At 52.8% G+C, this 14,027-nt stretch overlaps 1 protein-coding gene across 2 annotated transcripts in view; it reads left to right on the top strand.

The window, feature by feature from the left end:
• Positions 1 to 685: 685 nt before the first annotated feature.
• Positions 686 to 14,027, top strand: part of KCNA6 (potassium voltage-gated channel subfamily A member 6) — a 34,775-nt gene continuing 21,433 nt past the window's right edge. For both annotated transcript variants that reach the window (XM_036457881.2, XM_036457882.2), the window contains exon 1: positions 686 to 6,449. In XM_036457881.2, coding sequence (XP_036313774.1) covers positions 1,768 to 3,366 — 1,599 coding nt within the window. In that variant the 5' untranslated portion in view covers positions 686 to 1,767 and the 3' untranslated portion in view covers positions 3,367 to 6,449. The remainder of the gene's footprint in view (positions 6,450 to 14,027) is intronic.

Here is a 14,027-nt window from a genome sequence, read left to right as displayed (position 1 = left end):
AACCATTATCACCACCCCTTCCTGGAGAGTTGGGAAAGAATCTTTGACAACAAACATTGGTCCCTACCCAAATATGGCCAACTGGGTGTTATAACCTAGATCACAAGCATCTTTCTCATAGGGTTGTGAGGCCTAAGGGAGAGAGCACAGGCAACTTTGCTTGTAGATTGTAGCTGGCACATTGCAGATGTTCAGAAAACAGTTATTACTATTTATTATTAACACACTTACATATTTTCCCCAGCTCTCCCCTTTTGTTGTCTGCACAATAAGCAGACATTCCAGGTGCCTTCCCAGGGGGGCTGGGAGCAAATGAATTCCAGGCCGCACTTCCCTGGACCACAATGCCTCTGAGAAGCCACAGTCTCCTGTTTTTGTTTGTTTGTTTTTCCTTTACCTGGTCTGCTGCCCAAGTTCCCAGGACTCCTGTCCAAACTTCTGATGGGAAAGACAACGGGCGACCCCCTTACCCCTTCCTTTACTAGCTCTATGCCGAAGGAGACTTGCCTCCTCCCAGGTTTGCAAAGGAAGGTATGGGATTCTCTGGGGACTTATATGGAGTGCAATTTAAATCGGAAGCTCTCAAGACATCTCAAAAATGCTTCCTCTACTCTTTTCTTTCTTTCTTTATTTTTTTTTCCAGTAGAGATTGGGGATGCTGGCAAATCAGTCTTTGTAAACACAGACGGACAAAATAGGATTTGATTTTCTCATTAAATTTCTGGATGAGTGGAGGCACAGTGCTCTGTGCGTGGGGCGGGTGGGGTGTGTTTTCTTATTGATGACATGCACTGCGCAGGTCAACGCTGTACACTGACATTAAGAAAGGCTGATTGCGGGTGTGGTGTGAGGCTGTTAGTGCTTGTTTAGGGGGGCCAGGAGTGTGAACGTGCAAAGAGGAGGGGCGTGCCCGCAGAGCGCGGGAAAGATTACCGGTGAGGCAAGTGTGTGTCTCTTCTCCCAGCGCCCAGGCTAGGCACCCCTGGCTGGGCGAGGGGTGTGTTGTGGGAGTGGGGTGGGAGGGGGCAGCAGGCGGGGCCTGCCACGTCACTGGGGGAGTGTGTGTTGGGAAGGAAGGACAGAGCAGAGAGCCTCGCCGCTGCAGCTGCTGTGGTGGCTGCAGCAAAGGCTTGAGCGGTGGGGAGGTGGGTCCCCGCACCCTGGTGCCGGGGCAGCCCAGGGCCCTCTCGGAGGCCGGAGGGGAGGCCCATAGGGAGGAGGTGGCGGCTGTGGCGCGGGAACAGCGACCTTGGCTGACCGGAGCCAGCCCGCGGTGGACGCTGGGCGAGGCCGAGCCCCGCCAGGAGTCTTTGCGGAGCCGGAGGGAGGCGCATCTGGCTCTCCAGTTCCCGCGGCGGCAGTGGCGGAGCTGAGCTGCTGGAGGAGCGCGGTGAGAGCTGGGGAGTACTAACCCTGCGTCCTGAAGCCCAGCCTCAGGCACGGAGGTGAGGGGGTGAAGCACCATCTTTCCGGCCGCCCGGTGTCACACGCGCCAGTTTGCGATTCCAGGTACCCCAGTGAGCTCCAGCCCCAGGCGCGGACCGCTGGGGGCACGGGGCCGATCCTCAGCGCCCAGGGCACCTCCCCTGACCTCGCCTTGGAGGGACCGAGGTTCCAGGGCTCGCGGACCCAGCCGCAGGTCAGACCGCTAGCTCGGAGGAGGAGCGCGGGCCCCACCCTAGACCGAGGGCTCCGGGAAGCGGGGCCGCTTCAGAGGTGGCCCCGGGGGCGCCGTGGTCGTGGCGGGGAGCGCGCCGCGGAGAGGACATGAGGTCGGAGAAATCCCTGTCGCTGGCGGCGCCGGGGGAGGTCCGCGGGCCGGAGGGCGAGCAACAGGATGCGGGAGACTTCCCGGAGGAGGCCGGCGAGGGTGAGGGCTGCTGCAGCAGCGAGCGGCTGGTGATCAACATCTCCGGGCTGCGCTTCGAGACGCAGCTGCGCACCCTGTCGCTGTTCCCGAACACGCTGCTGGGGGACCCCGGCCGCCGAGTCCGCTTCTTCGACCCCCTGCGGAACGAGTACTTCTTCGACCGCAATCGGCCCAGCTTCGACGCCATCCTCTACTACTACCAGTCCGGGGGCCGGCTGCGGAGGCCGGTCAACGTGCCGCTGGACATCTTCCTGGAGGAGATCCGCTTCTACCAGCTGGGGGATGAGGCCCTGGCCGCCTTCCGGGAGGACGAGGGCTGCCTCCCCGAGGGCGGCGAGGACGAGAAGCCCCTGCCCTCCCAACCCTTCCAGCGCCAGGTGTGGCTGCTCTTCGAGTACCCCGAGAGCTCGGGCCCCGCCAGGGGCATCGCCATCGTCTCAGTGCTGGTCATCCTCATCTCCATCGTCATCTTCTGCCTGGAGACCTTGCCCCAGTTCCGCGCGGACGGTCGAGGTGGAAGCAATGGTGGCAGCGGTGTGAGCAGAGTCTCTTCCATCGCCAGGGGAAGTCATGAGGACGAAGAGGAGGAAGACGAAGGCTTTCCATTCCACCCTGGCATCACCCCTGGGGGCGCGGGGGCAGGGGGCTCCCCGTCCCTCAGTACTCTGGGGGGATCCTTCTTCACTGACCCCTTCTTCCTGGTGGAGACGCTGTGCATCGTTTGGTTCACATTTGAGCTCCTGGTGCGCTTCTCCGCCTGCCCCAGCAAGCCCGCCTTCTTCCGCAACATCATGAACATCATCGACCTGGTGGCCATCTTCCCCTACTTCATCACCCTGGGCACTGAGCTGGTGCAGCAGCAGGAGCAGCAGTCGGCCAGCGGAGGGGGCGGCCAGAACGGACAGCAGGCCATGTCGCTGGCCATCCTACGGGTGATCCGTCTGGTCCGCGTGTTCCGAATCTTCAAGCTCTCCCGCCACTCCAAGGGGCTGCAGATCCTGGGCAAGACCCTGCAGGCCTCCATGCGGGAGCTGGGCCTGCTCATCTTCTTCCTCTTCATCGGCGTCATCCTCTTCTCCAGCGCCGTCTACTTTGCGGAAGCTGATGACGACGACTCGCTCTTCCCCAGCATCCCGGATGCCTTTTGGTGGGCCGTGGTGACCATGACCACAGTAGGTTACGGGGACATGTACCCCATGACCGTGGGAGGCAAGATCGTGGGCTCACTCTGTGCCATCGCTGGGGTCCTCACCATTGCTCTGCCGGTGCCGGTCATCGTCTCCAACTTCAACTACTTCTACCACCGGGAGACGGAGCAGGAGGAGCAAGGCCAGTACACCCATGTCACGTGTGGGCAGCCTGCGCCAGACTTGAAGGTGGCTGATGGTGCGCTTGGCAAGCCTGAATTCTCTGAGGCTGCCCGGGAACGGAGACCCAGCTACCTTCCCACGCCACACAGGATGTATGCAGAGAAAAGGATGCTTACTGAGGTCTGACGGATGCAGGCAGGTTCTACATGAGGAAGGGGACACTGAGCAAATAACTTCTTAGGCTTCCTTCTCATGTTCCATGACTCTCACCTGAGCCCCGGTTGGCTTCCTGACTCCTTCCCTTATCCGAGTGCATGGCATCCAGGACCCAAAACCTGACTGTCAACCTTGTTACTTGGCTCCCTGCAGCATTCAAGTTGTATTCCTCTAAGTGATATTGTTCAAATTCTAATGGTGCCACCCATTCATGCCATCCTCTGTTCTGTGGATGAGATTTCTGTCTGACTTTCCTTCAAGGTTCTGGTTCTTCATGTCTGAGACTTCTAACAACTGTCGGTGCAGAGATGCCAGTAAGATGGAAACCAGGTTACACCTGGGTCTTGTCTCTCTCTTTAGTGTCCTTTGCTTTGGGGCATGCACCTGTCTTAGCTTCTGGCCAGACGGTAACTGGCTGAAACTGGAGGACCGAGACAGTACTCATCTTGCTGCTTTATCCCAGGGCCCTGTAACACCTGCTGGGCATCCTGCAGAAGACCCTTTAGATGCACAGCCGCAGATGGAATTAAAGACACTGCAGTTAACCTTGGCCATGTGGAGGACATTGGTGTGAGTCCTGGACTAAAGGGGCCGGTGTTTTCTTCCAGATGTGTTCTGGCACAGTAGACATCTGGCTTTGGTCTACATTTAGTCCTCTGACTCTGAGCCCCTGATTCTCTCGCTTCTAGGAAGGTTCTTTCTCAGAGCCAAATGCTCTGTGTGCACGTGCCTTCCTGTGCAGAGGGACTAGCAAAAGGCAACCACAGAGCTGGGGGGAATGGCTGAATAAAGGCAGGCAGCTGGCATGTCCACGTTATGGGAAGAGAGGTGGCACCTAAACAGATGTTGTCATCTCAGAGGGGCAGAGGACTCTTGTTACAGATGGCAAATTTCCCCTGCTCTCCCCTGCTCTCCCCCAACCTCTCTAGCCCTCCACCCTCCTTCTTGGGAATTTGATTTAAAACAGTTGAAGGCTTTCTAAAACAAGCTCCAGCTTAGACCTGCAGACAGGTAAAGCACACGTTGGATGTTAGTATGGGTTGTCTTCCCATCTCATCGGGAATGGAATAGCTGGTTTAGAGTAAAGAGGGAGCTTTATTTCTTTGCTAACAACCACACTACTAGAGGCTTTTGGCTGAGTCAAGCAAACGCTTGCCCGCTCTGTCCCTCAGAGCTGCAGCCGACTTGCTCTAACCGGTAAGGTAACTTGGTGGTGTCACCACCACCTGGACTAAGCCATCTCCCTCCACCGTGAAATCCCTGCCTTCCCTCACATTGCCCACTGCCCCTCACTTCCCTCCTGGAAACACCGTCATTTGTTTGTTGCCTTGATAAACTGTGATGTACTGTTCTGAGCTCTTTTGGGTACAGTTCAGAAACCAAAAGGACTGTTAACATATTTTTAATTTTATACCTATGCTTTAAGACTCTTGGATAAGATTTTTTTTTTTTAATTATTTTCCTGAAGAGCAGCTTAGGAGGGGTGGCCTTTTGAGGGTTTTCTTGAGATACTATGGCTCTGTGAGTGCCAGATCTCAGTCTGGATTTTGCCACAACTTTACAGGGTAACTGGCACCATCCTCTTAATGCCTCAGTTTCCCCACCCATCACATGGGAACATTAATGTCTTCCCCTCCCTACCTCATGGGGAGCATTCAATGAACTCATCTGGGAAGCTGGGGGTGATTCTATGCAAATGTGTGAATTTTAGTAATGGACTTGACCTTCAGTTCATTACCCTGTCTCCCACCTCCCGTAGGCCGAGCCTCCCCCCCCAGAGTTTCTGCCTTGGATCCAAAGCCCAAGAATAGGCCATTAGCTCCTTAAATCCCCTCTCAGCCTCTTGAACGGGGCTGGTCTTTCTTCTTACCCTTCAGAAAGGAGGGTGCTCTTTAGGCAGGTTCACTGTGATCCTTAGGACTGGAGGCCACTTGGGTTGGAGCTCAGCTTCTCCGAACCTGAAATACAGCGGGAGACAGAGGAGTTCATGATGCAGACACCTGCTCTGAAGCCATGAAGTGCTACTTTTCCAAATCTCTTCAGGTTCCCCTGGGTATCTGGGGAAAGGAGAAGGGCCCCGCTGAGGGTAAATATTGGACCATGTAGGTGTGTATCTCCACATGTGTATGTGATCACCTTCATCACCATTCCTAATGAATTTCTTCTCCAAGTCCGAGCATGCCCGGAAGTAAAGGGTTTGTGGAGCATTGGGCTCTCCAGGGACTCTGGTTGCCGTAGCAACCTTCCAGACTGTTCTCTCTATTTTCTGATTTGGGCAGCAAGAGAGACTGGGAGACTACATATCCTCAGCTTCTGAAGTGGGAGCACCTCCCCCACCCTGGGCCAGGGACTGGGAGCGCCAGGACAGGGATGTGTGACCTTTGAAAAAGCAGGTCCCTACGACTTCCACCTGGACCTTTCTTCCCGGTCTCCCTGCCCAGACATGGAAGCTGCCTCATCTCACCTCCAATTCTTTGAAGAAACTTGAATACTAAGTAACTGCCAGTTAAGCCAATGTCAATATGATCTTTTTCAAAATGGCAAGGGGAGCCTTGCAGGGGACTTGATCCTCAGGCAGCCACCTGGGCCTTGACGAGAGTCCTAGTGGTATCAGCCCATCCCAGCATCAGGAAGGCTCCATCTCCTCTGAGAGAGGCTCCTCTCCGCTGAGAAATGGAGGGAAGTGATATTCCTTCCCCACTAGGGAACAGTCTAGCTCCTGAGAGGAACTTCAGAGGTGGTTCTTCTTAAGATGTCAAAGAAAAACCGAGAGGCTGTGACCTGGCCTAGTTTCTGTGGAGGATTTTGCCAAGTGATCCCTCTCTGACTGAGCCTCTCTGCGTGGATTTTGTGCTCTGAGCACCAAGAGACCAGCACCCCGTGTTGCTGTGACAGCTGGGATGTGATCTCACAGCTGCTGGCCAAGACTCAGCCTGCAGCAGCTCCCGGAGGCTGTCCTGGACCCATGAGGCTCCACAGAAGCGCAGGCTAGTCCTCCCGCCTGACTACCCCAGGATGACAGGAAGGTGCAGCTGGCTGTCTGTGCATCTGAGGTAGGTTCTACTGTTGGGGAATGTTGTGTGTGCTCAGTCCTTCGGGCCAAATTAGAATGGGAGGTGGGGTGGGAGGGGATCAGAGAGAGGGTACAAGGGAATGCATTTGAGCAAAATCAGGATTTGGATTTCCGAACATCAGCAGCACCTCGCTCTCAGTCTGTGTGTCTTTTATTCCACCCGCTTTCCTTTCTTCTTCTCCATTTCCCCCTGCTGCTGCTGTGCCCCGCCCTTTCCAAGCATCTCCTTTTCTCTACATTTTCCCTTCTTTCATTCTCGCTCTGCATTTTTTCATCTCACATCTCTCCTGTGTTGTTTTACACTTGATCTTAGCCAAAAGGCCGAGAAGCGATCTCTCCTGTGTTGTTTTAATCTCTTCTTCCCTCTGTGTGTATCTGTCTGTCTTTCTCCCCTTCTTCACCTTTTTGGTGGCTGGGAGTCCCTCTGGGGTTTCTGTGGAGCTCACACTTTGGACTCTAGAACTAGCTGTGTTTGCTGAGACTGTTGTTTTCCAGCCGGAGGAGACCTTCTCCCTGGCATCTCAGTGAACCACCTTTTCTTATCACGCTCACCTCTGTGCAGGGAAGTCCTGAACTTATGAAGCAAAATGAGATTGCTGTGGGGTCAGAAAGGTGTCTCCCAGAATTTCCTGATCCTGCAAGGAAGGGAAAGAGACACACTGAGAGAATCTTATAAGTGTCTGATAAAAATACTCTGCCATGCTGCATTGAAATATATTCACCTTAGGGTCCCCCAACCTTGATAAGCTTACAGAGATGTTTAAGACAAAGGAACAGTAGAAATAGTAAAATACTCAGAGAAAAGATGACTTAGGAAGGTGTAAGGTGGGAATTAGCCTAGAGAAAGCCTTAGCTCAGGGATGACCCTCTAATTGCCTTAGTCCTCTGGAAGGTTCTCACAGTACCCAGCAGCTTCTCGTGCACTGGAGGCAGAACAGAAGCTAGGATATGAATCCCATGGTGCGAGGTGCAGGGGACCCTCCTTGACAAGCTGAATTAAGATTCCACAAACAGCCTGAGAGAGAGCTGTGCACTGTCCTTGCTGGAGGTGGGAGGGCATAGGGTAAGTCCCACCTGCAGCAGGACATGGGAGAGCTTTGGGGGGTGGGATTGGAGGTTTTCTATTTTTAAATATATATTTTTATTGATTTCATAGAGGAAGGGAGAGGGAGAGAGAAATGTCAATGATGGGAGAGAATCACTGATCCACTGCCTCCTGCACAGCCCCTACTGGGGATGGAGCCTGAAACTTGGGCATGTGCCCTTGACCTGAATGGAACCTGGGACCCTTCAGTCCACAGGCCAGTGCTCTATCCACTGAGGGCAACTGGAGGTTTTCTAAACCAGGATTGTGGTACGAGTTGTACAACTCTATAAATTTAAAAGAAAAAAAATCATTGATTTTGAAAAAATAAAGTGACAAAGCTAATACCTGTGAGAGTCACAGCGTGGCTAGGGGAAATGATTTGGATTTTTAAATCTAGAAGTGCAGCATTTTAAAAGATGGACCAGACTGATCATCCAGAATGGAATAGCAGTTTTTTTCTTCTGCCACAGGGGGACACTTTAGATCCTTCTATACAGTTGCTCCTTGCTACTCATGTATAGCATCAAGGACTGAATATATATATATATTCAAACATGGTGGGATTTTACATTTTTGCTTGCTTTTGCTCTAAAGATAGGTCAAACTGCCTTTGGTAGATACAGAGCATAAATAGCATTATTAAACTACAAGTATGTTGCACATTGTTTATTACATGGGACTAAGGCAGTGCATTTGCCCAAGGGATTTATACTTTGCTGGCAAAACAAAAATAAAAACTACAAAACCTCCACAAACAAACCAAAACCCCACCTAATCTCTGCACCTGTGAACACAGACTTCTTTAAGTAGGGACTTCACTCCCCCGGCTTCCTCCCTTTCCCTGAGCACTCATTCCCTTTCACAGCCCCCGGGGCGGGGGGGGGGGGGGGGGACAGGGGGGAATGTGTGTCCCCCCCCCCCCCCCCCCCCCAGTCAGGTGCTGCCTGCACTCAGAGGTGGGGAAGCCAGTTCTCTTCTCTTGCCTTACTTGCCTTTGGCTCGTGAATTCCCGCTTTCCTCCCCTTGGTGCTTTTCCTCACATGACACCTAGTCCTGTGCTTATCTTTCCTCCTTCCACTGGCTGAGCCCTTGTTTCTTGGCAGTATTTCTGTCACGGCACCTGCATGTAAATGCCAAGTAGAGGATTTTGTCCTTCCGGGACAGTCTGGCTGGAACGGGTGTCCGGCTCTGATTGGTTTCGACTGCGTGTTGTTGTCCCAGGAAGCAAACTGTGGTCTCACTCCAGCTTGTCAAGGTCTCTTAGGGGAGGGAAAGAAAGGCATTCTTTAAGCTGTAGAATTGCCTCCCTCCATCTCACTCACATCGCTGCCCGAGGTTGCACAGATGCTCAGGCCTGGAGCTTGGGCTTAGCAGAGACGGAGCGCCCGGATCAGGCCAGGGTTCGGCAGATGAGCTCTTGGTTCTCATGTTACCCTGCCTCACGACAAACCACTTCCCCCTTCTGGACTCCAGGACTCTGTGGGGTTGGGGCGTGCCAGGCCCATTAGCTCTGAACTCCCAGATAAAGGTGTTCACTCTGCTTCTCCATCCCTTCTTGATTCCCATCTCCTTGGGGCCCTAAGGGGAGTGGTTTAAACCTAGCAGTGACTGATCCCAGCAGAACAGCAACTCCCTTATTTCTAGAACAGAAGAGAAAAGGGGCCTTCACCATAGTCAGCATCATCCATACTGATCTCACAGTGGCTACCACGTAACCTATCTGGGCCTACCCTTGGTGGGTTTTATAACAACAAAAACACTTTTAAACACAACTCCAAGCTCATCATGGTTATTATGGAGAGGGTTTCCCTGGCAGACACTCTCCACCAGCTCCTAGCAAATGTCTTGGAACCTTCAGCAGCCTCCGCTGCAGGCTGCAAGGAGCACAGACAGACCCCGGCTCTCTTGGAGAGGGCAAAGCCGACATTTCAAAAGGAAATTGCAGCCACGCAGTCTGCTGGCGCTGCTATTTTTGACATGCTTGCCGTTCTGGGCTTGACAACCGCTGTCTCCAAGAGACGGACAAACCCGCTCTTGGCAGCAGAGACAGTTTGCTTTGTAAAGGAGCATAGGAAGACAGCCCTGCACTGGGAGGGCCGGAGACCTGCCATTCCTCCCTTCTCCCCGGGAGGCCCAGCCCTGGGGAGCCGGCCTGTTCTAAGGCTGGAGGTCCTTTCCCCGGGAATTCTCACCCTGTTTCCCTCCCTAGTGGAAGTAGTTTGAACAGGAATGACAACGCACCATTCATTAACTAGTAAAATGCACAGCATGTCATGCAACGAAGAGGTTAAGGGCATGGACTCGGGCCAGATTTTTGGGTTCACATCCCAGCTCTGCCATTCACCCTGCTGGGTGACATTGGACAAGTTCTGAAATCTCACCTGTTTCCTTCTCTGTCAGGTGGAGGGGGGCTATAAGAGTATCAATTTCACAGAGCTATTATGAGGATTAAAGGAGTTAGTATATGTATAATGTTTATGTAATACGTAACACTAGGTACATAGTGTAATATGTCACCATGTGTAAGCACTGTAGGAAGATTGGCTGTTGTTATCATTGTCATCTCACAACAACCAGATGAGGTGGGTAGGTGAGGCACTGTTTTCCTCTTCAGCAGGCAGGACAATGGAGGCTTAGAGGGCATAATCAAGGGCAGTAGCTCATGTGTGGTCCATCGTCCTCGGGAGAGACATAATAGAACAGAATGCAGTGAGGTTCTGGTTGGCAGCAAGCGAGAAGGCATAATGGACTTGTGGTTCCTGGAAGTATACATGAGCTTTTATTTACATGCCAATTTCTCTCCCACGGAAAGCCAGTGTGTGTGCTCTGCCTCTTTCCCTGTGGGCTCTGAGAGCACGTAGCTGTCTGTACATCTTTCCATGGGCTCTCCTCACTACCTTCCTTCTCCACTCACCTCACAAGTTAGCATTCCTGGGGTTGGCACTCCACTAGAGCCTTCCTCGCCCATTTCCTGGCATCTTCCTCCTGGGGACAAATTCAAGGCCTCACAGTTAGCCCTGGGGACAGAATCCGTAAGCCAGACTCCCAGCTCAGACTTTTTGTAGGTTGTCTCAGGAGCTTTCAAAATCCCACCTCCCCTGGTTCTCATCCTCAGCACTCCCCTATACCCCTCTCACATCTATTCCCAGTCACATTCACATCCACTGCACACACACACTCCCCCCCTCACTGCAGGTGGGGGCACCTGTGACATGCCTCAGGTGTGTTCCAGGTTCTCTTTCCTCCTTTCAGGCGGAGGAGACTGGAGACTCCGGGGTCAGAAGAAGCCGGCTCCCCCTACTCCCCTGTGTCCCTTTGATTCCACTGTGACTAGATTGCTTTGTTAGCCTCATCGGGGGTCTCACCGAGGCCAGAAGGCTCTGCTGATGCTCACCTGGTCCCCACAGCTTCCCACGAGGAGCAGCCCAGGAGAGCAGACTGGGAGGGACTGCCTCCCATTTCAGCTCAGAGCCTCTTGGCTGGCTTGCTTAGGAGTCTGGTCTGAATCACCGCTTAGTAGTTGCACCTCATTTAACCTTTCCAAGCTTCAGTTTTGTCATCTGCAAAATAAGAAAACTAATTCCATTTGGTTTCTGTGAGGTTGTGAGGCTTATACCAGGCTGCAGGGAACGGGCTTAGCAGGAAATAAACTCTCGGCTGAGCAGGCTCTTCCCGCCGCCAGGCAGCTGGAGAGGCTCAGGAGGCTGAATAGCCACCGGGGTGGGGCTGGGCCACCTGCACTCTCAGAGAAAGGCAGGGTCCCCACGACTTCAGTTTTGTTTTCCCAAACACACATTGAAACGAAATATGACAACTCAAGATAGCTAGCTATTTTATCAGAAGGCTCTTTGGCCAAAGCCGTGGTCGGTAAACTGCAGCTCCCAAGCCACATGCGACTCTGGCCCCTTAAGTGTGGCTCTTCCAAAAAATACCACGGCCTGGGTGAGTCTATTTTGAAGAAGTGGTGTTAGAAGAAGTTTAAGTTTAAAAAAAATTGGCTCTCAAAAGAAATTTCAATCGTTGTACTGTTGATATTTGGCTCTGTTGACTAATGAGTTTGCCGACCACTGGCCTAAAGAATTCATAGCAGCATCTCTTTAAATAATTGCACTTACCATGTGATGTGATATATAGAAATGCAATCTGAATATATCTTGTAAGGATAGAACGATATATTCGTAACTAGAGGCCTGGAGCACAAAATCATGAAGGGGGGAGGAAGGAGGGAGAGAAGGAGGGGGCGGCCGCTGGAGGTTGGCCTCACCACAAGGAGGGAGCTGGCCCTCGGCCCCCTTGGGAAAGGGACAGCGTTCACTGTCACCACTTCTGGCTCCCTGTCCCAGACCAGGCATAAAGGCCCTGGTGGGGTCAGGACAGGAGGTGATGGTTGCCAGACTGGGTGTGGAAGGAACGGACACCAGATGCCAATGCTACCATCAGCTTCCCACCACCGTGCCATTTCCTTCCTCCCCCTTTCTTCTTCCTCGAGCTGCACTACCACCAGGGCAGGCAGGCAGGCGGCCCCAGGGAAGGGAGAGGACAGGATCGAGACAAACCCTTGTGCCAAGGGCTGACTTTCAATAGATCTCTGTGAGGGAGCTGCTATGCTATGTACGAAACTCCAGCCCAGAAGCAGGTCTCTATGAATGGTTTAGCACCAGGGGCTGATGGGGGCTAGGGGGCCAGGGGGAGGGGCTGCGGGAGGTTCACTGTAAGAGCGCACTGACCACCAGGGGGCAGCTCCTGCATTGAGCGTCTGCCCCCTGGTAGTCAGTGCATGTTATGGCAACTGGTCGACTAGTTTTGGTTGTACTGCTTGTTTGGTCCTACGATTGCTTAGGCTTTTATATATATAGATTTGTTTTTCCAACAGTTTTTAACCCAAGAGAGATTCAATTGCCCCTTCCCAGGAGCACCAGAGCATTGGGAAAGGCAGTGCTGAGGCCACAGAGGGACAGAGTATGGAGTCTATAAATGCCTGCCTCATGGAAGCAGAATCTGAGGCCAAGAAGTGGGATGCAAGCCTCCCCTCACACAGGTGCTGGGCAAGTTTTGTTCTCTCAAACACACATTGAAATGAAATATGACATAAGAAATCAACTCAAGATAGCTGGGCAAGGCTGTCTAGGACGCTGTTTTCTGACTCTGACTTCAGTCTATTTTTCCATAGAAAACAGAAACCTAGGGATTATTTAACCATTTTTTAAACCAACTTCATTCATTTCCTACCCAACCCAACTCCTTGCCTGTGCTGTCCACAGGGTATTCAGTGCTTTTGTAATTCATCTCTCCTCCCTGACTTTCCTGGGTGCAGAGGCAGCAGGCCTGGCTAGAGGAATCCTTGATCAGATAAGCAGCTGCTGGATGTGGAAGGAAGGATTAGTAGCTGTCGCTACAGAGGGTACCCGCGGTGCCTGCCCTGTGCAGAGAGGCTGGGCCTGGGCTAAGGCCTCAGCTCCCAGCCTCTCTGAGGGAGGGGCCTCCAACCTTCTGGGTCTTTCCTCTTTCTGCTAAATGTCCTGGCGGGGCTGCAGGACACTGTCATAGGTTGGAAACTGGGGACACAGAGGCGACTCAGACTTCCCTGCTTTAGAGAGGAAGGAAGGAATGCAGAAAGTTAGCATCTTACCCATGAGCACCGGCTTCTGATGCCCGGGGAGCAGAATCAGCTTCAAGGCTCTTCCCTGCCCTTTGTTGTCCTGGTAGAAAAACAGAAGTTACTGTTGGGTTACAGCTCTCTGTTATAAATCACAGGGAGAGCAAAGTTTCCAGAAGTCGTGGTAGCTGAGCTATGAATCAAACAGGCACTCCCCCGCGCTGTGGGAGCAGGCTGGGGTGGCTGGGAAGAGAGAAGTCTGGCATGCTTTGCCCCCCAGGATTGCTCTGTGCGCTCAGCACAGGGGTTCCACTTGTTCACTCGGGCTCATGGGGAGCCAGGCCCTCACCCACACCCAGTCGGGCTCCACTCCTGGTGGTCACCCTCTCCCATCTGGAAGTGTATTTCTTTTTTTGTTGTATTTTATTTTATCTGCACCTGCAACCTCTGATTCATACTTCTACATGCTGCAGACTTCCAAATAGCAACCACAGAGTGCATAGCCTGAAACTGTGCCAGCTGCTCCTGACACCAGGGCTGGAGTCACTGACTCCTGGCCCAATGCGACACAACATTATAAATACTGAATATCACAATTACGTTTCACTCAATCTGGGAAAACGTACAATATGTGTTGGACTACTTCACATGCAGTGCTGGATTTTTATTTTTATTGTTTTGGGAAAACTAAAGGTCTGGTCTCATTGTTCTTGCATTTTGACTTTGCAACACCAGCCAGCAGGAGCTGAGTGCAGCTGCCCCTTCAGGGGGGAGTGGGCTGTCCTTTGCCCCGTGCCCTCGGAGGCCTGGCCATCTGTCATTTCATGTGTCCACAGTTGTTTTCCTGTGGGTGGGAGACACTTCCCTCTGTGTAT

The sequence above is a fragment of the Pipistrellus kuhlii genome, unplaced genomic scaffold, assembly GCF_014108245.1.
Source record: "Pipistrellus kuhlii isolate mPipKuh1 unplaced genomic scaffold, mPipKuh1.p scaffold_m20_p_3, whole genome shotgun sequence".
Taxonomy (NCBI): Eukaryota; Metazoa; Chordata; class Mammalia; order Chiroptera; family Vespertilionidae; genus Pipistrellus; species Pipistrellus kuhlii.
This window is presented reverse-complemented; position numbering and strand designations above follow the sequence as displayed.